Below are 23,308 nucleotides of genomic sequence, written 5' to 3'. Positions count from 1 at the left end.
TAATTTGCTGTAACCTAATTACTACACAATTTTATTTCTGTATTTAGCTAGATAATTTCTTTGCACTTTGGTAGTTATTTCATAAAAAAAAAAAAAAAAAAAAAAAAAAAAAAAAAAAAAAAATCAAATGTATTTCCAATTATCAGAATTTTTAAAATCTAGTAAATCTAGTGTTATCAGGTGTTCAGGATAGTATAGGATTTTAGATTTCTGGGCTTTCGGCATCTAAGGCCACTTAGCCCTTCACGTTTTTGAGGGATGACGTTCCTCGGCGAGCACACAATCCGGGAAAAGGGAAGGAAGGAAGCGTCCTGGGACCTATAAGTTAGGTACCACCCCGACATTTGCCTGGTGTGAATGAGGAAAACCCAGGAAAAACCTCATTCAGGGTGGCTGGCCTGAAAAAGCGTTTTACACTTTTTCGACCAGGGAATCGAACCCGGGACCTATCAGTTCAAAGACGAACGTGGAACGTATCTTCTGAATTTTAAGTTGATAGGTTTATAATAAGTTAGATTTGCAGTTGTGAAAGAATAATAATTATTAGTTTTTAATTTAAGTAGAATTTTGTTTTTAGCATTTGTAGGGACACATTTCTTAACAGCTACTAAAAGTGGCCATCCCATATTAAATATCCAATTTACATTTATTATTATCATCACACGTATAATTTAAGTATGTTACAGGTATCATCCCGGCATTTGCCTGGTTTGAATGATGAAAACCCAGGAAAAGTCTCAATCAGGATGTCAAGCCTGAAAAGACTTTTACACTTTTCCAAACAAGTGTTCCCATCGGAAATCAAACCCGGGACCGCTTGCATGAAAGATGAGAGCGTTAGCAACTACGCTACGCAGTCACTGGAAGATAATTTTAAAGGCAGTATTAATTATTGCCTGGAAGTGTATCGTGCTGTGAAGGGTGCACTCATAGAAACATACTGACATATAAATGCACTAGAGATACAAAGGCTCGGGAAAAAAAAGTTTTTTTTTTTTTTAAAAAGAAAAAACTCGGTTTTTTCTGCTTCGCTTTTTTGCTTGGGAAATTTTGGGCTTTTTTGAAAATTCTGCTTTACATTGATAAACCAGATTTTGTTTCGCTTCTCTATATCACAAAGTCATTTAATTAGTGGCTGATGCCGATAATAATATAAAACCTCGGAAATAAACCATGAATTTCGAAAAGATATTTCAAACAGTTTTACTTCTCAACATATTTACATTATGAATTCCAAAGGATTAACCAATGTATATAATAAGATTTTTTTAAACCTCCTACATAAGCAGGGTTGGTAAGAACCAAGGCTGTTTTTGAAAATGCCAAAAACCCGTTTTGGGGGGAGTTTAAACTAGGTTTTTTTTGGTTTAAACCAAGTTTTTTGGGTTTAGATATTTTGCTTTATGTATTTATATTACATATTGACAAAATAAGTTTGTTTCGCCTTGGTGTTATTGTGCAACAACGGGGTTATGCTAGAAGACGTCACATAAGCTTAAAGAAGTCCGGTCAGTAAATTTCTTAAATTGAGAAACTCCCGCCCTAGCCATCGGGAAAATCCCGTCATTACTCTAAATGTAAAACAATAACGGAAAAATCCTGTTATTGCTTTGCATGTAAAATTTAAAGGTCAACGTATCATAATCAGTACGCTAAAATTGAGGTATTAAATTACAAATTTAGTACGTACATATCATTGAAAGTACAATCCAAGCTAATGTTGGAAGCTACGTAGGCAATCGATAAATTTTGCCAATTTATATCAATATATTTAAGCAACCTTGGCTTCTTTATAAAACAACAGGCATTCAGGCATGCAGAAATATACAATTTAGTTTCGTTTCGTATGTTCAGGCTTAACATCCTTACGTAATACCGAGGTTATCAAGGAGAAGACTTTCGCTTAAAGTTACATCCGAACCGCTACTTTGTTTACGCATGAAAGAAGAGTTGGGTTCGACCGAGAATTGAACATGGGACATCTTGATTAAACGGTGAAAAGGAAATAAAACTAATGCAGATGGTTTGATGTGTGGAAACGTCACTATGAAGTTCACACGATTCGCATTTTTCGTTCTTTTTATTTTATTTTATTTTATTTTGTATAAACCAGTTGTTTATTTAAAAAAAAGAAAGAAAAACAGCTGGTGTAAACCAGCCAACCCTAAAAGTAAATACTTCTTTTAAAAATACTCAAATAAGTAGCAAAATTCTATGTAGTATTTTTACTTCAAAATATTCCATACCCTCTTTTTGGAACAAAATAAAATTAAAATAAAACATAAGAAAAATACTTAGATTTATATGATACACTTAAAGGCTGCACATCTAGAGCTTTTGGTTTTATATATTCCTGAAATTCTACAGTTTTATATAAGCACCATCACGAGTTTTCTATATTTTTAACAAGAGGGATTCAACATATGAAGGGTGTGAGGTAAACACATGGTAACCCAAAATTTTACTATTTTAAGGAATTAAAAATTTTCTGCTGCACAATCCATTTTGAAAGTCGGAAAGCTGATTTTTCACATAAGACTATACATGAAGGATTAAACGAAGCAGTATGCGTTGCTGTCTATCTGGTGCTGCCTAACTCAGCAATTGAAAATTTGTTAGTTACCATGTTCTTGGCTCACACCCTTCATATCATTATGGAACTCTCACCACCACCACAAAAAAGAAAAAAAGAAAAAAAAAACTACGGAATATATTTAAGTTAAGATAAATACAACTGCATAACAAACATGACTGAGTGGAGCTTTTGCGCTTCTATCGGGAAGTCCGGGATTCAACTCAGCATTCGACCATTCTGACAAAACTTTTCTTCATTCCATCTATGAAGTAGAAACAGTGCGTGTACTGTAAGTTGGTCGACTTCATTTCTTATTGTTTTTAAATCGTTACTATTACTAATTACCAGCAGTGACGGTTTTGCGAAGGTTAGGGGGACGGTCTTTCGGACTGAAGCTTGTTCCCCAAAATTACGGAATGTCTAAAACAAACGAAATATCTATTAGTTATGCCTTTACTCAAACTTTAAGCTCCCGTCAAATAAAAATTACGAATGTTTAGAAAAACTAAACATTAGTAAGAAAAAAACCCTCCCAAAAATACTTTTCTAAATCCGCCACTGATTCTCAGTATAAAATGATCTTCAAGGTTGTATCTGAAAGATTATCTCTAAATATATAAACGAAACGAAATACAGTATTAGTTATGCCTGTACTCATAAACTTCAAGCTCCTCCCAAATAAAATTAGGACATTGTAGAAAACGAAACAATCAGAGAAACCCCTCCCAAAGTACTTTTCTAAATCCGCTACTGATTATTTGTATAAATTGGCATTCAAGGTTGTATCCGGAAAATTATTGCTAAATCACTTCACAGCTACAGTATAACAGAAATGTGGAAGTACGATTAGACGGATATATTGAAAAACGTACGCTTTCACGGATATATAGAAAAACGTAAGTTTAACTTTTGCGCTAGAAGCTAGAGTACTAAGCTCTTAGAAATGAAACACAGATAACAAACTGAAATGATCCCGAGAAGAAAAAAAATGTCGATCAGTCAAAAGCTAAAATAAAGTTAAATAGCCTCTAAAATTGCCCTCAAATACTACATTCTTCATGTTAGCTTTAATTCGTAAAACATGTGCTCCATCCATCTTGATGGTGAATTTTAGAGCGAAATATGGCATTTAGGTCATGGAATCCTTATCTAATTATAGAATATACTATAAGAAAGCTATTTAGATAGAAAAATCATAAAAATGAAGAAAGCCAAAATTTCCAAAATTCTCGTTTTTTTCCCAAAAAAGCCGGCTTTTTATGTGAAAAAAACCATCGATTCAAAAGAGCCGTTTTTTTTTTTTTTTTGCATCTCTAAAATGCACTTAACTTTTTTCTTTTTCTTTTGTTACTATAGTGGATTCTTACAGCACTACATTTGTTTTTGCATTGGAACTCTTCGGAAAACTAGTATATTTTTACTGAAAAGAAAATAAAAATCTAAAACGCGGCGCATTACTCTATAATAAGAAAAGATTATCCTAAGGCACTAATGTACACTGAAGAACCATGAGCACAGGAAATCATTGCATTAGATTGATCATTATGTTCAGAGTACATTACAGCTTCTTTGAGATAATTAGTCTTAAATGAGTAAAAAAGACTCATTGGGTGTCAAACTACAACCCAGCTTGTACACATTCTAAATCATCTGCTATATTGTTTCAACACGTTACATATAAAATTTTATGAATATATATTGTACTTTATAAAGAAAGGAAAAGAGAAAGAATAAATGGTACGGGCCACCGCACTAAACTTTCTCACCTCCATATCTTAAGTAAGTTATGCTGCAGTTATTGTTAAAACATTTATTTATGAAATATGAACAAAATTTTGAAAAGCACTCTCGGAAAACTTGGAAGAAAACTCACTCTACGAGTAAACTAAATTTTACTCACTCTTCTAGATTTTTCATGAGAATTTTGTCACCATACTGTACGATTGCTCTTGAAATATTTATTTATGAAACATGAACAAAATTGTCTGAGCAGTTTTTGAGAAAATTGTCCAAAGAAACCCTTAAAGAATAAACTACTCAGAGAATAAGGAAGAAGAAAAAGATGCTCGTTCATAGATCTTTTTTCCACAGTAAATTACACATCATGATTTTAGAAGAATTTCATTATTATTTATCAGTTAATTGTTTTAGTAACATTTTTCTAGTGAAGGTACATTAAAAGTACTTAAAAACAGTCGACTGACATTTGAATTTAAACGATATACTACTTCAAATTCTGAGTGCACGCAATGATGTAAACAAGTTGCATCAAGAATTGTGTTAATGTTTAAGTGTAGTTTGAAGATGGCAAAGTCTGTTGATGAATAAATAACCTGAAATAATAACAGCATTTGCAAAAGTGGACGACGGCAAAATAGGTAAACAGCATTCCTGCATTCAAAATTATTGTTATGGTTCTACTTCGAATACCGAGAAGCAGACTGTTTTCCTTTTCTACTAAGCAAATATTGAGATGATTCTGTAACATAGAAGTCCTGGCCGACGCCTTCCTAAAAATCTCTTCTCTTCTTTCATTGTTAATATTTCCGGCCCAAAAATTACTTTTCTGTGTGTCTACAAGAATTTTACTAAACACAGACATACATTCTCTGTACTTTATTAGAAATGACTTAACAAAGGACACTGTACTACTGTACATTTGCAATTTTATGACTATTTTGAAGTAACAAAGGTGCTCGTAAAAGCATTTCCCATTTTGGAATTAGTTTGCCTATTGGCAGTTTACGTGGGATTTCAACCATGTGCTTCCACCGGAAATTGAAATCAGGTCTTTTGCACCAAAGTGGAAACTTAACCATTTAGTCTCACCAAAATGCACTGATTTATAATATGAAAATAGACTTTACTCACATCTTGGTCCTCTTGTATATACAAGGGTGCAGTTGGATGAAGAACTGCCTTTTGTGCATAGTAGAACATCTCTGAAATGTTTTTTAATGTTTTCGCCGAACACTGAAAAAGAAGAAGAAAATAAAATGCGTACATCATTTTTTTTTAATATACACACTAATGCTACATCATCCATTAACGCAATAAATACGAGTACGCTCGTATATTACTAAAAATGTGTTTGTTTGTTTGTTTGTTAAAGTTTAGAGTCCCTTTTTAGCACTGACGATATATAAGACATGGACCTACAATTTAAGGTTGAATCCGAACTACAGTGACAGGCTGGTTATTTTTTTTTTTTTTAAATGTTCTTCCACCGGGAAACACACCCGGGACCACTTGCACCAAAGAAACACGCGCTAGTCACTAGACCAGAACAAAGAAATACTACTCAAACTTCATGTCGTGCATCCTTTAGAGCATTCATTTCCAACAGGATGCTCTGAGGAGTCAATTTGTTTCTCGCATTCCCAGTAAACCACACAGAGGGAACAAAGATCAGACACAAATCTAGCACTGATAACCACAGTGGTGGCAGATAAAAAGAAACATCCTGATCGTTTTACAGATATACTAGTCGTGGGTCCATGACTAAGCATTTCCCGCCAACACTTATTTATTCCATTCTCCTACCTCGTTTTCTCCCCTCCTTACTCTACGGGTTTCTCAATATCATAATCTACGTGTTTCTCTGTATCTTCCTCCGTTTGAAAAAGCATGCTCATACACCATACATCGACCAGTTGGAACTTATTTTTTTAGGAGAGAATTCACCCAGCTACCCAGCTCTTAATTTGATGAGATGGGGTTACTGTATCAGATTTTATTTCTTCTTCTTCTTTATGATTTGATTTTAGTTTAGTGTACCATGCAGTAGTGAAGCTCTATGAGATATGGACCTATAGTTTAACGTAGCATTCGAACCACATGGGGTCGCGCCAGGTATCAAACTAGGTCTCCTACTTTTTCTTAGAGGGCACAGTGGCTCAATAGAAGAATGATCACCTCTGGAAAGAGGGTTCCCTGATTCAATTCCAAGACATGTATGTTTGTAATAGATAACATTGTGTCTGTGGGTCTTCTCAACGTTTTTCCGTTTCCTCCCACATTTCCTTTTACCAATTATTTCTCTTTCTCGGGGGCTGCATTGGCTCAGTAGTACAGCGTTCATCTCTGGTGCGTGGGAACCCTTGTTCGATCCCAGCTCGTTTCAAGTGAGTACTGTGATGGACAAAAATCGTGTTTGTTGGCTTTCTCGGGCTCTCACGTTTCCTCCCACTTTCTTCATTCCACCATTTCATTCATTTCTCATCATCATTGTCTCCCTTAGCCTCAATGCATATTCGTGGGACGTTAAACTAAATATTTCTTTTTTTTTCATTTAACCTCAAAATCATAATAGTAGGTCGTTAAAACTATAATTTTAACTTTTCTCCTTTCATTTCTTACTGCTCTTTTACGTGCATCTTTCTCAACTAATTCAAGTCGTTGGTATCAGTGGCGGTTTTAGTGGGTAGACGGGGTAGGTACGGACCTATCCAAAAATTTTGAAAAACATATAAACACTAAAAGATACAATAAAGAGTAAAAATATTTTCCACTATTTATATTAATGGTAGACAATTATTTGACAAATAGCATCAACCACTACTGAAAAATAATTTCCTACTGTCATTAATCAATCAAATGTGTATATGTATCCATAAGCGAGGGAGCGGGCCTACCCAAAATTAAAATCCTAAAGCCGCTCCTGCGTTGGTCTGAAAACCCACGCCTCCACCAGTAAATAATGCTGGACACAAAACGACCGCATATTTATATTTATCAATACTTTGCAAATAAAGACATTATATAAGTCTTAATACGCTAAGAAATATGCTTGATTAACATTTATATCTCACCTCTACACAGCTTTCAACTTCAGGAAAATCCTCCATAATGTGGAAGACAGCCTAAAATGGAAAGTACACATTAGGTTTTTGGTTCTTACAATTATCTGCTGGTAAAAATTCTACAGTATTATCGGCGTTTCATGGGAAAAAAAAATCCAAAGATGTCTATCAGTTTCACTTGTCGGTGGCATGGTTCTCATACGTTCATTTTTCGGTATACAAAGAAATTCATTTTCCTCCATTTTCTCGAAAGCTAAGCATGAGGTTTTTACACCCAGATTTATCATTCGTTCAATCCAACAACATCTATCGATTGGTGTAAGATTAGATATACGAAGTGTGTTCAAAAAATGTCGAACCTTTGGATGGCAAAAATACGGTTATTGATTTGGAAATCAGAAACACTAACCCCCTTCAAAGTAGTCTCTTTGGTAATGCACACACCGCTCCCAACGTTCCCGTCATAGTTGGAAACACTTCTGGAACGCAGTTTTTGGAATAGTGAGCAACAGTGGCATCGTTTCTCGCATGATATCTTCTCTTTACTCAAATCGGGTCCCTTTTAGTGACATTTTCAGTTTGAGAAATAACCAAAAGTCACACAAAGCCATGTCGAGTGAATAGGGAGCCTGACGACACGGCACACAGGAATGTTATGTTTGGCGATGAAAGTCTGAATCAAATGCACTGAATGGGCTCCATTGTTAGCAGCTTCGGTACAAATTTCAAGGACATTTTCCTCATGCCCATATTCTCGTTCAAAACTGAATGTACCGATCCAATGCTTACCCTGATATCGTTCGTAATTTCTCGCACTATGATACGACGGTCCGGCAACACCACAGTCCGCACTTGTTCAATGGCATTGTTATTCAGGCCCGTTGCGAGCCTACCTGAACGTGGTTCACTGTCCACTGATGTTCGGCCATCTTTGAAGCGGTTGTACCATTCCTTTATGCGTGAGGTGCTCATGACATCGTCCCCCCAAAAGCTTGTTGAATCCTGGGAATGGTTTCCGCTTGGGTATCGCCAAGCTTTTGGCAAAACTGATGTAATATCGCTCCTCAAGTTTCTGTCATTTTACAAAAAACTGAAATTCGATGACCGCTCACTACACGTCTTCACTCATTGGCCTACTGCCACCGACTGGCTCTTTCTGCAGACGGGAAAAAATTCACGACTGCGCATGAGTGTCTCCCTCTACATCTACACTGAAGAATGTCTCCCGCGCTTCATTGGTTTACGCAGGAAAAAATAAGGTTTGATTCTTTTTCAACACATCTCGTTTACCAGTCGATTGATCTTGTCGTGTTGAACAAATGATATGTGTGAGTGTAAAATGACATGTGTAGTTTTCGAGAAAACAGAGACAAATGAATTTGTTCGTAAACCTGAAAACAGGGTTTCAGTGAATACAACCACTAGATTTTACTGAAAATTAGTGAAACATTTAATGAAAGGAAAACTACTTACTACGGTATATATATATATATATATATATATATATATATATATATATATATATATATATATATATATATATATATATATATATATATTATTGAAATTGGGGGTACGGTGGCTCAGTGGTAGAGCGTTCACCTCTGGTGTTTGGGGTCTCGGGTTCGATCCGAGCCCAAGCCAAGTGAACTTTGTGGTGGACAAACACCGAGTGCGTGGGTTTCCTCGGGGTTCTCCCGTTTCCTCCCACTTTCTTCATTCCACCGTCCCGTTTACCCTAACCGGCATAACCGTGGGATGTAAAACTCAAAAATTTCATTTCATTTTTTTAATATTGACCCGAAAGTTAGGCTGATCTCCTCGTTACACATGGCACTGAAATGTCTTTTTCTTAATAATAATAATAATAATAATAATAATAATAATAATAATAATAATAATAATAATAATAATAATAATAATAATAAAAACCTTAAATAATATTTGGTTCATGAAATGATTAGTTTTCAAATATGTACGGACATTTTATAACTTCCTTACGAGTACGAATGGACACAAGTCTTTAAAATACAAACTGTCCGTACAAAGTAGGACAATCTGGCAACCCTATCAAAAAATTGATGCTATACGAAATTGATGTTATTGAGGGGAAGTGATACTGAAAAATATATCTTCATTAAACTCTTCACTATGATACTTTTACCAAAATGACTGCATTGTATGGTTAGTGACATACAGCTTAAATATATTATTAACTCATTAATTATAATTCCTGTTTAACAACAATATAGTACAAATGTAAGACGTATATTAGTCAATAAATCATATCGAATTGAACAAATTAACAGTGGGTGGGTAAGTCTTCCTGTGTAGTTTCCCAGAAAATCGAAAAATCTAACTTTTGAGACCATAAACAGAATGTCGTTGATTTTGTTGGAAGAAATTGTTGTTTATTTATGTACAGTGGAGTCGCGGCAATCTGAACACGTTTAATCCGAACATCCGGTTAATCCGAACAGGTCCGGGAGGAAAATTTTATTTTTTGGTGCGAAAATACGCAATTTTAGGAAATTTAATAGCTAAAAGGATAAAAATGAGTGCATGCTTTCACCGTTATCTTAACGATTTAGAGCGTCTAGATTATCTTTAAGAGTAAGTGTTGTATGTTTACGCTTACTCGCCATAACAATTGGCTCTCGCACTGTAGTAAGCAAATGCTCGAAACAGAGGAAACAAGGTTTGCACTGAGACAACAGCTGACAAACTGCCGACCGTTGCAGAGTGAACTACACAAAGATAATGATACTCCTAACGGAAAGATTTCTAACTACTGTACGTACTGTACGCGGAAAAATAAAGGCATCAAGTTTTTCCAACATTTTAAACATTTTTCCAGTACAGTACATATACTGTAGTCAGGAAACGTGTGTTTTGAAATACCATACGCTATGTATTACAACACAATAGACCCGTTCACCCACTTCAAACCCCGATTTTACTGTTATTACGGCTAATCCAAACGGGGTTCGGTCTCAATTAGTTCAGATTAGCGGGACTCCACTGTACTGCTATATATGTATATAGAAAAATACATTATCAACTGAAAGATTGTGTCTATTGTTCTTTTTCCCTAACGATGACACACACACATATTACTTGTAATGCCATTTACAATAACAATGGTCTCTATTTTGTCTAAAATAAAAAGTTTCTCAACAATAGCAAAAACATTCACCTCAAGAAATTAATCAATTAATTTCCCTTTCAGTCTTAGTGATGTCCGATATTCCAACAGATATTAGCTCTAAATAAAGAGCATTCCCATTAAAACTGAATACGGTTCCTTAGGTTTTAACAAAAAGAAATAGCTCTGTATTAAATATCACAATTGTAACAATTTTTTCCAGCTTTTCATTTTGATGTATTTTCAGTAAATTATTGGTAGAATTGACTTTTGAACAGGGCTCATAGTGGTCTGGTCTCTTCTAAATAGTTGAAAAATGACCAAAAACACACGAAAAAGTGACCTAAATCTCATCAAAAAGTAACATTAAACCTTGATGTCAAACTTGGGCACAGATTGAATTTTTCACTTTTTTTTTTCAACCAACATAGGGCCGGCTGGATCACGGCTGAAACACGAAATGTTTTAATATGTTAAGATTAAAAATTACTTTACTTAAGCTTGTTAGCTAATAAAAAAAAATGGATTACTTATGTGTAGAGGTTCATTATTAATTATATATTTGCACGGTTCTACAAGAAAGAATAGACACAGAAGGGTCCTCAAACCCACCTTGAGAGTTTAAGCACCCACCACCCACCCACTGTTTTAGAAGGAATAAAAGGCTGAAGTGAGAATAAAGCTGACTTGGTTCACATGTGGCAGCACAGTTGCACATGGCAGCAAGTAGTGGTTTTCAGAAGAAGAATAAGTAACAGGTTTCTGCCTTTTTCCATTTACTTTTTATTTTTCTTAGAAAATTACCAGTGCAAAACAAATCACACGAGCAAATTACTTCATACCCAAAAAAGTAACTTTTAGTGACTAACCTGAAAAACAGAAACTTTAAGTAAAGAAAAAAAAAAGGTGACTTCCTATGAGCCCTGTTTTGAAGAATCTCATATAAACGAACATCATATTCTAATCGTCTTTTCAATCTGTGTCAGAATCAACGTTTACGTCTTATGGTAGACGTTCTGTATCTCTTATCTTCTTTTTCTACTTCTCTTTTATTCTAGTGACGAAGTGTCGTGATGGAACAAATTACACCGAATCACCTAGTCTAATATTTTCACTATTTTAAAACAACAGAAATGTTTTGAAGGAATATAATAATACATTAAAAAGTAAACTAGACCACCTAGCAATAGAAAAATATATATTTATAAACTTACATCCATTGTAGAGTAGTCTACCAGGTCCACTTTGTTTCCGACTAAAATGACAGGCAATCTACCATCAGGAGAATTGTCTCGGATTAAAGGAAGCCACCGAGTTGTAACCCTGTCTAAAGTATCTTCATCATCCACGGAGTACACAACACAAATAACATGTGCTCTACGAATTTCTTCAACTAACATATCATCTGTCTGTTCAACAGCTGGAAAGAAAAAAAAATGTATATTGGAAAACAAACTCTGCATCTAGACAAGTTGAGAATAAAGTAGAATTGTCAAAGAGACTTAGTTCAAGGACGAAAGAACGAAGGCCTTATAAATAAATAAGAAGTGGAATCAACTTATCTCGGTTTATTCAAAGTAGGAACTTCCCTTATCTAAACAAAGTTTTACAAGATCGAGTAAATAACGGAATGACTTTTGGAAGTCTCAGATTATAATGTTATTCAAGACATCGTCACTGCTCTCTGGATAGTGGAAATATGGTAAACAGAAGCAACTGTAATCTCTTCCCGGTTCCATATATACTCTTGTCCCTGAATATACACGGCGAGTTTGGGAAAAATTCATTTTAATACATTGCTTTAAAAAAAAAAAAAACACCTGTGTGTTGGAGAACACTTGATAAGAAACCAAGTCCTTTCAGTTCGTCGCAGCCAACAGACACAGCATGTTTTCATTACAATTATGTTTTTCATTGCACCAGATGTACCAAAGATGGATAGGCACCAGTCAACAATATTGCAAATAGAAATTTATTTGAACTAAAAATTCTTATATGTACGTTGTCTATGAACATTCAGTTTTTTTTTTTTTTTGGGGGGGGGGGACATTTTTATATAGTGGGTTAGCAACATTTTTAACATACCTGAGAATTCATGGCCAGCAATCCTCTCACGAAACGCAGTTCTCAGATAAGTATGCGTTTTACTTACCTCCTGAACAACTAAATTTCTTTGCTTCAATCTTAACCAGAAAATTCTTGATCAGGTTATCTATGCGATTTCCATGTTTAAAGAATTCTATTCTCATAGATGCATGAGCGATAATGTATTTCTAATATTTTACAACTTTATTAATATTACGTTATTCTACATTTTGCTTCCAACATCTGTCCCTGAACAATAAATACAGTCTATGTGATGAAATGTCTACTTATAATATTTCTAAAAGTAGCATTACCTGAATAATCAACAATGTAAGTGGGAACTTGCTCCGGTGTGACATCCGCTGGAATGGTAATTTCTTCTGCTTTTGGTGGTACATCTTCAGGAAATTCTTCACTTACTAATGAAAGAATAAGGGACGTTTTTCCAACCCCCCGGTCTCCCACTAACAAAATCCGAACATTACGACGAGTACCTATGCGCAATACCATCCTGCATAACAAATAAAAAGAACATTAGTATTTTAAAAGTAAATAGCACACTGAAACGAACAAAGTTCATAATAATATCAAATCACGCTTTTATGAGTTATGCATATAAAACAATACAATAATCATGTCCTTTGATCTTAGAACTAACAATTCAAGCATAAAATTATTACCGAAAGCGCCATCTTCTTCTGAAAGCTGACTTTCAACTTAGCAAATTAGAGGCTAAATGATTCAGGATAATGATTGGAAATAAATCAACAAGATTAATCTTTTACTTCCACTGCTTTCCAATGACAAGTCAAAGTTTTAGACTTATTACGATATTGTTCGATTTACCACTAAAGAGCAGTGAAGATAAAAATAATCCATCTGTAATTTGCTCTCCTGAGGATAAATTACGAAGGTGACTCAAAGTAAAATTTTATACAAAGAACAAGCAATCCAAAAATAAGAAACTGCTTTTTCCATCCACATTCGCTACACATGTCTTTTCTTTAAGGTCCTGTGGTAAGCTCCCCCCACTTTTCCGTATTTTAATAAATAACTTAAAAGCAATGAAATTTAATAATAATAATAATAATAATAATAATAATAATAATAATAATAATAATAATAATAATAATAATAATAATACCTCGATACCTTTTTGCTCTTCGGAAATCGGTATTGAAATAGGAAACAGTAGTCGATTCCAATCACCTTCGGTTTTTGTTGAGTGTTGCGGGTTATGACGGTACGTTCTCTTCAAGACCTGAATCGTTGCAGAAAACCGCTTGTCGCTATCTAATACCATTTTGTTATATAGCGATAAATGTTGAAACTGGAAATCGTTTACTTCTATTTTAAGCACTTTCGGTTTGAATAGAGGATTAGCGGTAGAGATGATTCCTGGGGCGCTGAATTAATTGAAAAAAGCCGTCTCTTGACATCTCTTATCGTTTTTTTTTTCTATGGAAATCAGTATTAAAACCGGAAGTAGTAGTAAATTTCAACCACTTTTGTTTTAGGTAGAGTGTTTGGGATTGTCCTACTACACTTGTCTTAGAAGTTGAATCATTTGCAAAAGAACACTTATCGCTATCTGTTACAGTCTTCGTTCTATGGCGATAAACGTTCTAACCGGAAATGGCTGATTTTAACCACTTCCGGTTTGAATAGAAGGTTAATGAACAAGATGAAACCTATTCTTGGGACGCTGAATCGATTGCAGAAAACCGCATCTCGATACCTCTTACCATTTTTGTAGTGAAACAAAAACAAAATATTAAATTTGAACCATTTCCGGTTTTGGTAGTGCATTCAGAATATTTATGTTAAGCTGCCTTGAGATGGTGAGTCGTTTGCAAAAAAACCGCTTCTCGCTATCTGTTACCGTTTTTGTTTTATAGCGCTAAACGCTGAAACCGGAAATGACTGATTTAAACCATTTCCGATTTGAATAGAGAGTTAATGGATAAGATCTATCCTTTAGAGGTTAAATCGATTGTAGACAACCGCTTCTCGATATATCTTATCGTTTTTGCGCTGATACCTGTCGACAGATGGACGCACAAAGTCGTTCTATGACACTTCTGGCACTTATACACAGAATTGTTTGAATGTTTAAAATTAATAATTCGGTCTCTACGAACATTTCTTTGAATATCTTTTTTTCAACTCAAGGTCTTATATAAATCAAGAAAGAATAATGTTTGAATTATTATTTACTTACAGGCTGAAACTGAAGCATTCAAAATCAAATTATTAAAATGATTAGTGGAAAAACTAACTCCAAGATCTACTATAAAACTAGCGTAACTAAGGTAGACGTTTTCGGTCACTTAAATTGTAGCCTTGTTCACCAGGATAGATACTCATATGAAGACTGAAATCATTATATAAACACAATTTGCATTTTTAATGCAAGGGTTCATTGTAGAAAGAAATCTCTTGTTGAACTGGTTGTGTATGTGGACAAATTTCCTACACTTTCGCAATTTCTTTGCAAAAGAAGTGACAATTTAACACTAACACCGTCAGAATCCTGTAGACAATAGCAAAATGAGAATCCCTCTTATGCTATGCTTCTTTTCTTTATGTAACTGATTCACTTCACATTAGACTTGTCTGATGATTCTGTCTTTCCAAGTATCAGAAGAAACTGTTATGCGGAATCGAGATTTATGTTTGATGTTTTTATCATATAAATGAAACAACGTTTAGATTTTCACTACTATATTGTTCTCTGTAACCGGAACCACCTACACTTACAAATGCGGAAAAAAATCTTACAGACCCAATCAATGGAATTAGTGCTTCCACTCGTCATCTTCATAGTTCAAATTCATAGTTTTAATAAAGCAAAAAATCACAAGAATCAGTAATGTTTTACATATTTAAAACAGGCATTGTTTGAAACAATAAATGTTTTGAAAATAAAGAGAAAAAGGTTTTACGTCACATTGACCTGAAAGTATTCCTGTAGCAACCAAAATTCTTCAAATGGTCATATATATTTCGAGCACATTTCTCGAGTGCTCTTTCTCAGGATAGTTTACGATTATCTGCTGAACTTGGAATAATGGAAGAAAAATTGACAGAGGCGAATAGTAGGTGAGCAATTCGTTATACTGTAGATGATTACATGCTATGTTCTTGTTCTTCAGCGGTAATTAGAGTAAATATAAAAACCTATGAGTACCATTACGTGAATAAAATAACAGCAACATGCTCGAAATATAGATGATCATTTGGAGAATTTTGGTTATTAGAGGAATAGTTTCAGGTCAGTATTATGACATAATTAACCCTTTAAAGCGCCATTTTTTCGATCAAACTATTTTTTTAAAGTTTGGAGTGGTTTCGGTGTAGGAAACACGGATTAAAAAAAATACTGTAAATAATATGGGGTCTACGGATATTTTATGGTGTTTGCATATAGGGTCTATGCAAAGTTGCGCGTTGACATATGCAAAGTCCACTAAAAACAGATAAAACCAATAAAACGCGACGAATTGTCAACGTACTTGCACTTTTGCATTCATTATACTTCTGTCTAACACAGAAAAAGTCAACAGCTCAAAACCTATCCACTTAACCGAGCAAAGAAAGCTCAAAGATGACAATATGACGTAACTCCGCGTGCAGCAAGTAAGACTGAGTCCAACGCTAGCTTACTATAACATCTAGCGGGAAATTCAGAACTTGAGTAGTGAAAGGGCATCTTAGCTGATACGCAAAGCTGCTTTTCTGTGACCGAATTAGAAACTACATGGTGCAAGACAATTTCAAAGTAAACTTTGCATATATGCAAAGCTGCGCGCTAAAGGGTTAATGTGTGTTCATTACGTTCAATTAGGGGATAAAAAGCATTATTAAAGAGATTGATTTATCAAAAATTCTTTATAGCCCTATATTTACTTCGTCCATGTGTCCATCCACCCAGCAGACATAAAAAAATCTCGAAAACTACTTGACAGATCACCGTAAGATTTGGTCTAAATATACAGGGTCCAACGTTAAGATTCCAGGTCGTTGATGAAATTGATATTCAACCCAAAAGTGGCAGAAATCATTCACTTCCTATTTTTACGTTAAAGCATAAATGGTCATAGACAGCGAGAAGAGGTTTCCCGCAATCGATTAAGCGTCCCAAGAGTACATTTCTTCCCCATCCTTAATTCTCAACTAAAATCAGAAGTGACAGAAATCCATTACTACTTCTGATTGTAATATTGATCTACATACGGCAAAAACGGTACGAGATAGGGAGAAATGGCTTTCTCGAATCAATTATCATTCATAGAACAGGTGGAGATACGATGGCTCAGTGGTAGAGCGCTTAACACTGGTGCGTGGGGTTTGTGGTTCGATCCCCGGCCAAGTAAGTTTATAGTCGACATCGTGCTCGTGAGTTTTCTCGGGGTATTCCTATTTCCTCTCACATTGTCATTTCACCAATTCTTCCATCATCATTCACTTGTTTTAATCATAGTCTCCCTTAGCCTAAAATGGCATAATCGTGGAACATTAAACTCAAAAGATTTCATTTCATTTCATTTTCCAAGAATGGTATCTAGGGGCGTCATTTAGGGAGGGCAGGAGGGGGCAATTGCTTCCCCCCCAAGAGTTTGCGGATTACATATACTTTAATATATTGTCTACTAATATACTAGTACAAAACGTGAAAGTCAATGTCGGTGATGCTCTTGCCCCCCCTCAAGCGAAGTCTAAAATGACGCCCCTGATGGTATCGTTTTTGTCTTAATTCTGTTCAAATCAGAAGTGGCAGAAACCAACTACTTCCGGTTATAATATTGATCGCTATAGAGTAAAACCAATAATAGATAGCGAGAAGTGGTTTTCTGTAATCAATTAAACATCTCATCCAATAGATATCCATTTTTATTTTTTTCTAAAACCGGAAGAGGACGAAATCTATTGGCACTTCCGGTTTCAAGATTACGAAAATATTTCGCCATACACACCAGATTACTTCATGCGATGTACAGTTGAATTACGCGTACACAAGTTAGATTTATATTTTATTTTAGTTACACTTTCTATTTGCAATGCAATAAATATTCAAATTAGACGACGAGGTGACGTGTATTCCTACATATACTGAGAACGTTAAGCATGCTAATCTAATTACATATGTTTAACACTCTACTCAGAGTTTGCAAAGTAATATTAGGCTACACTGGTCTTCTTATAAGACACTGTTACATAAGTAGTGCAATTTTCGAAGCCATGAACGTAAAAGACCACAGTGAATGTCAATGTGAATATATATGACGCAAATGTTATCGTTCAAATACTTACACACCCACTAATTTTCGTGAATTGACATTATCTCTGATATAAAGTTGAGATGAAAAAATCTAGAAGGATAAATTGTTCACTATATTTCTTTACCTGCCTTTCTACGATACGAGATAAAAGCAAATTAATTTTATGTATAAAGTGTTAAGCAAAATACATCACATAATTATTGCATGATATGAATTGCCGCATTATCATAATTTGTAAGCGCACTTTTCTTTACTGCGTTCACTATTTAATGTGGTTCAGGGGCAAAGCGCTCGCCTACGGTGAGTCTGGTCCCTAGTTCGCTCCCATGATAATGTTAATTCCTTGCGTAATTTTATGCATACAAGATGAAAATTACGAACGGGGACTCATACGAAGTCGTATAGTGGAGCGTTACTGGAGCGACATGCGTGTGTTGAAATTAACTCTTCGTGCAAAAAGTTAGTGTTAGGGTGATCATACATATTTCATGCGTGTTGAAACACTAAAAATGACAATAAATACATTAAATCACTACAAACTTCAAGCATGTAGCATGCTTACCAGTGTTTTACACAATACAGTGTGCGCGGTCTGGGTAGGTAACTTGTGTTCGAAGAAATGTAACATGTGTATGTAAACTGTGAAAATACAGTGAGTATGTGAAATACGCTGAATATGAACAATATTAACCTAACAAATATTAGAAAATAAAACTTCTGTTGTTAGTGATGATACACTGAACTAATTTGTATTGTATTATCTAGCTGAAGACTACATGTCTGGAACAGGATTTCCATATCCGAAACGTCCATTATTATTTTGAAACAATATAGTACAGATTCTCCGTATTTCACATAGCCCCTGTATATTCAGTTTATGCATACCGGTACTTCATTTTCTTGATAAGCATTTCCGCTTGTAAGCTCCCGTCATAAGTATATAGGCTATATATATTGTGAATTACACTCCTGTAACTATGATAGTTGCTATTCGCTGATACTTGAAGTTACACAGTTGTATTACAGTTACACAGATACTTATTGTACAGTAGTTTATTATGTTAATTGTGTAAACATAAAATCCTTTCCCCAGTGCCGTAACTTAGACTTTTTCTGGAGGGCAAACATTAATATTTGGTCCGTCTAGAAAAAGTTGTTTCGGGCTCTTCCACAAAATTCGGAAATAGGCCCCTTATTTTTCATCTTTCTCTTACTCTTTGTGGGCTCCCAGGAGCCTGTGAACCCTCCCGCACGCCCCTGGGCCCGTTCCATACATGACAAATTAATTAAAGGGGCAATATTGACAAATCTCAAAGCAGGGTTGGCAAAAACCATGGTTTTTATTAAAAAAAAACAAAAAAAAAACGTTTTTTTTTGGTTTAAACCAGGTTTATATGGTTTAAATGATTTGCTCTATATATTCACATCATATATGGACAGAAATAAGTTTCTTTCGCCTTGGTGTTATTATGCAACAACCGGGTTATGCTGGAAGGGGTCACATAAGCTTAAAGCGGAATAAAAACCGCTTCTCGAGTTACATCCGAGAGAAATTGTCCTCCATTTGAACTCGGAACCAGGACTAATTGGCCACAAATGCGATACGTCTGCCGACTCACTCACGAAGGAATCCTGATTCAAAAAAAAAAAAAAAAAAAAAGTTGTACTGATCTTTACATGCTTCTTAATATAACTGTCAAGAGTCATTTCAGAAGGACAAAAAGATAAACAGTTGCACAAGTGGAACCATTACACAGAATTACATATGAACAATTTCAAAGTACTACGGAGTACAGAAGAACTAATTTAGTTCAAGTTAGTTAACAACGACTTTTATTGGTCGAAATTAAAGAAATACACCGACTTAATCTGCATATCAATAAGAAAAGTGAATAAAGATACGAATTATTTGAGTCCACTTTGGCTCAGACTCATTTATACATAAATAGATACCAAAGATACTTATTTCACTAAATGCCTCTCGTGAGGTCTGTGTGACCCCCCCCCCCACACACAAAAAAAAAAAAAAAAAGTACGGCATTTTCGATGTATTTTATCAATAGTAAACATTGAAACGAAACAATACTTAGAATTTTTCTTCGATTGCAATTACATAATAATAACAACTACAAAAAATCACAAAATAAACATAAAATTATATATAAAAAAGTTGCTTTTGTAGTATAATCTTTTTGAGTAATGAATGGGGAATTTAGGTCTGAATATAATACGGATAATATATGGGAGTAAAACGTGATAACCCACAAATGTGTGTTCATCAAGATTTTACAAACACTTACACTTTTACGAACATTTTAAAAAAAACAACTGGTTTAAACCTTGGTTTAAACCAGCCAACCCTGTCTCAAAGCCATACGAAAAAATATTTCTAGGACCTCTATTAGTAGACAATTTTTTATTGAAATGGGCCCATGACTCTTTTTTGTTCTATTTGTCTTATTTGTGCTGTTTTGCTTATGTAATGTAGTGAACCTGTTTGATGCTTCATTTATAATTTCATGTTCGTATCGTTTATGGAGTAAGAAAATTTTCCTTAAAGTGAGTCCCCTCGAACGGTGGGGAGCTTCCCTGGGGGATGGGGCGCAGTTGCCAACTACCCCCCTGACATATTCTTACATAAGGAAAAAGTAATTACTGTTCTTTAAGTTGCTCCAATACCAACGACTTCCTGTGGCTAGTAACGCATTCACATTTGGTGTCTTCATTTTGTACGCATAAAATAGATATCACCTATAAGAAGATACAGTGCTTGTGCAAAGTAATTTATATGGCCTTTGTGCAATAGAGCAGGTCCAGCGGGTTAAAGCTTAGGGAAGGATAGATTAGTTTAGTTTAGGTTCGATATTCCTGGATCTATTCTGTGGCACTTAACCCTATATACATTTCGTGTAGGTTTACTTTTGGCGCACCACTCGAAATAATTGTCCAAAAATTAAAATTCTTTCACTAACCTAAGTCACTAATTCTAACAATAACATTACTATCTTTCTGCCCACAGCTCCTAAACCTGTACAATTTTACACGCAAAACAATTGTGCATAGTTTTCTTTTTGCCAACAGCTCGTCAATCTGCACGCATAAAAGAACTCTGGAGAAAGAAAATCATGTGTCGTGAATGACAACCATTCTGCTTTATTATCAATGGGGTCCGAGGTTCGATATCTGTCGAAAATTTCTTCAACCAGGGATTCAAGTGTAGCCTATATCTTCTTTACGAATAATCGTTAGTCTACGTGAAAAGTAACTCCTGAAGACAAATATTAAACAAAAATGAAAACTATTATATTAAATGTAACCGCAAGCTTCACTTATATAAATACTCACGTCGTCTATGAAGAGATTTGGCTAACAACGGAAGATACTGAGAATGTCACAAGTCTACACATTCATTGCAGCACACTTAACACAACTGTTCTCTTTCTTGATGCTTTGTACATTGTTGTTTTAATAGTAGGTTTCACTGTAATATAAAATACTTTAATGTCTAAATTAATAAATTACCCACTGCAATGCACTCTTCTGCTGAACTCTCCCACCAGCGACAGACCTACCGTGAGAACTAGTGTTTGCAACTCTAAGAGAAAGAAATTACTGTAACCTAAAATATAATTTCCGTGTTTCTTCGAATATAAGGCGCACCTTTTTGTCAGCTTTTAGCAAGGGCACCGATTTCTCTGTAACTTGGGGGGGGCGGATTCCTAAAAAAATACATATAACAAAAAAAATACATATTCATAAAAATAAAGGGGGACACGTGAGCTTTGGGGCCCGGGCCCCCACCCCCCAGGATCAGCGGCCTTGGTTTTTAGACGTCCAAAATTCAGGTACGCCTTGGATTCGATGTATAGGCCTATACTGCAATATACATATTTATTCATTGCACATAGGTTACAACATAGAATATACTCCATTCTTTAATAGTGGTAGTTGCAGCTAAATTGCTTAAAATTGGTTGTATTACAACAATGACAGACTGCACAAAGATGTAATCGCTTACCAACAATGAACATTTCGTTTTACTGATAAGAAAATTATTATCGAAATTACTCCAATTTTTACATTATTTCTGCGCCTTAGATTCGAAGCTTTTTTAAAATGAATGAAAATGAGTTTAAATGAGGTGAAATTTCAGGTGCGCCTTAGATTCGATAGCGCCTTATATTCGACGAAATACGGTAAAATAATTCAACTTCCGAGTTCCTAAACGATATTTTAAATTTTAAAACATCATAATAGTTAAATCAATTTCATTTTACTGAATGAACATAACGTAATTTTGTAACATGTGGTGAAAGTGTTTCCGAATTAATGTTTTGTTTCATTATTTTTTTTACTGTTTTTTTAAAATAAATTTTAAAAAAATTCGGATAGTAATTTGCAACATATGAAACCAATTCATTCTTGGAGCAATAGAGTGATTTACATCCATGTATGTTATTGATTGATGCAGTTTCAGAGATAACAACATACTTCGTGTGTGGTTAATGTACGCGCCCTTGGCGTAGGAGACCCAGTTTCATTTCCCGGCCAGAGCTCATGTGGTTTGGATTTCACGCATGGGCGGAGTTATGGGGGGCATGGAGGCATTGCCCCCAACTTTTTGAAAAAAATAAAATTACCACTTATAAGATCTTTCAATTCTTATTTGTGTTTACCTGGCCCCCCAACAGACTAAAGGTCTGCCTCCCAGCAGACAATTCCTAACTCCGCCTATGATTCCACGTTAAGCTGCAGGTCCACATCTCATATAGGACCTAGGCTCGCTGCTGAAAGGGATGCTAAACTAAAAATCAAATAAAATCAAAATTTATATATAGTGTACATTTATTCGCATTGGATGATATGCATAATAGGATATACTCCCGCTTTCTGAGTTTTTGATCTAATGCAGAATTAAATGTTATAATCAGAATATGTGGTTATCAAAGATAGAAATGGTACATTACGTAAGAAAATGTTTATTTATTTGTATTAATGCCATATATTAGGCCTATAGAGCTAATGATTTTCTGTACACATTAAACTACTCAACAAACCAATAGGGCTCTACTAATCTTTAAAACTTTTGCCTTGAGTGTTCTATCTGAAGACAAATCGCAGCCCACTTATTCTAACACAGCTAGGAAGGGGATCACTGAATCAGGGGTAGACTGGCCAGTTGTACTTTCCTGCGTTTCAAAAAGGGATATGAAAAACTGGAAGATAAATGCCGGAGAAGAAAAATAGCTTGGATTTGATGGCTCCACATATACATACAAGAACTATGTAATTATGGTCAGTGGTGCTATTCTAATTTTTTAACAATCGGTTATATATATATATATATATATATATATATATATATATATATATATATATATATATATATATATATATATATATAGAGAGAGAGAGAGAG

General features: G+C 34.8%; 1 protein-coding gene across 6 annotated transcripts in view; it reads right to left on the bottom strand.

The window, feature by feature from the left end:
• Miro (mitochondrial Rho GTPase) overlaps positions 1-21,478 on the bottom strand; it is a 73,394-nt gene extending 51,916 nt beyond the window's left edge. For 3 of the 6 annotated variants that reach the window (XM_081750913.1, XM_081750912.1, XM_081750914.1), the window contains exons 1-5: positions 21,235-21,477; positions 12,922-13,118; positions 11,737-11,942; positions 7,387-7,437; positions 5,447-5,548 (exon numbers count right to left, since the gene is read on the bottom strand). In XM_081750913.1, the coding sequence (XP_081607039.1) occupies positions 5,447-5,548; positions 7,387-7,437; positions 11,737-11,942; positions 12,922-13,117 (555 nt within the window). In that variant the 5' untranslated portion in view covers position 13,118; positions 21,235-21,477. Of the gene's footprint in view, positions 1-5,446; positions 5,549-7,386; positions 7,438-11,736; positions 11,943-12,921; positions 13,119-21,234 lie in introns of all 6 variants that reach the window. The other 3 variants (XM_081750909.1, XM_081750910.1, XM_081750911.1) reach the window with 3 other exon arrangements.
• Positions 21,479-23,308: the final 1,830 nt, after the last annotated feature.

This window comes from Thermobia domestica, chromosome 3 (assembly GCF_964235325.1).
Source record: "Thermobia domestica chromosome 3, izTheDome1.hap1.1, whole genome shotgun sequence".
NCBI lineage: Eukaryota > Metazoa > Arthropoda > Insecta > Zygentoma > Lepismatidae > Thermobia > Thermobia domestica.
This window is presented reverse-complemented; position numbering and strand designations above follow the sequence as displayed.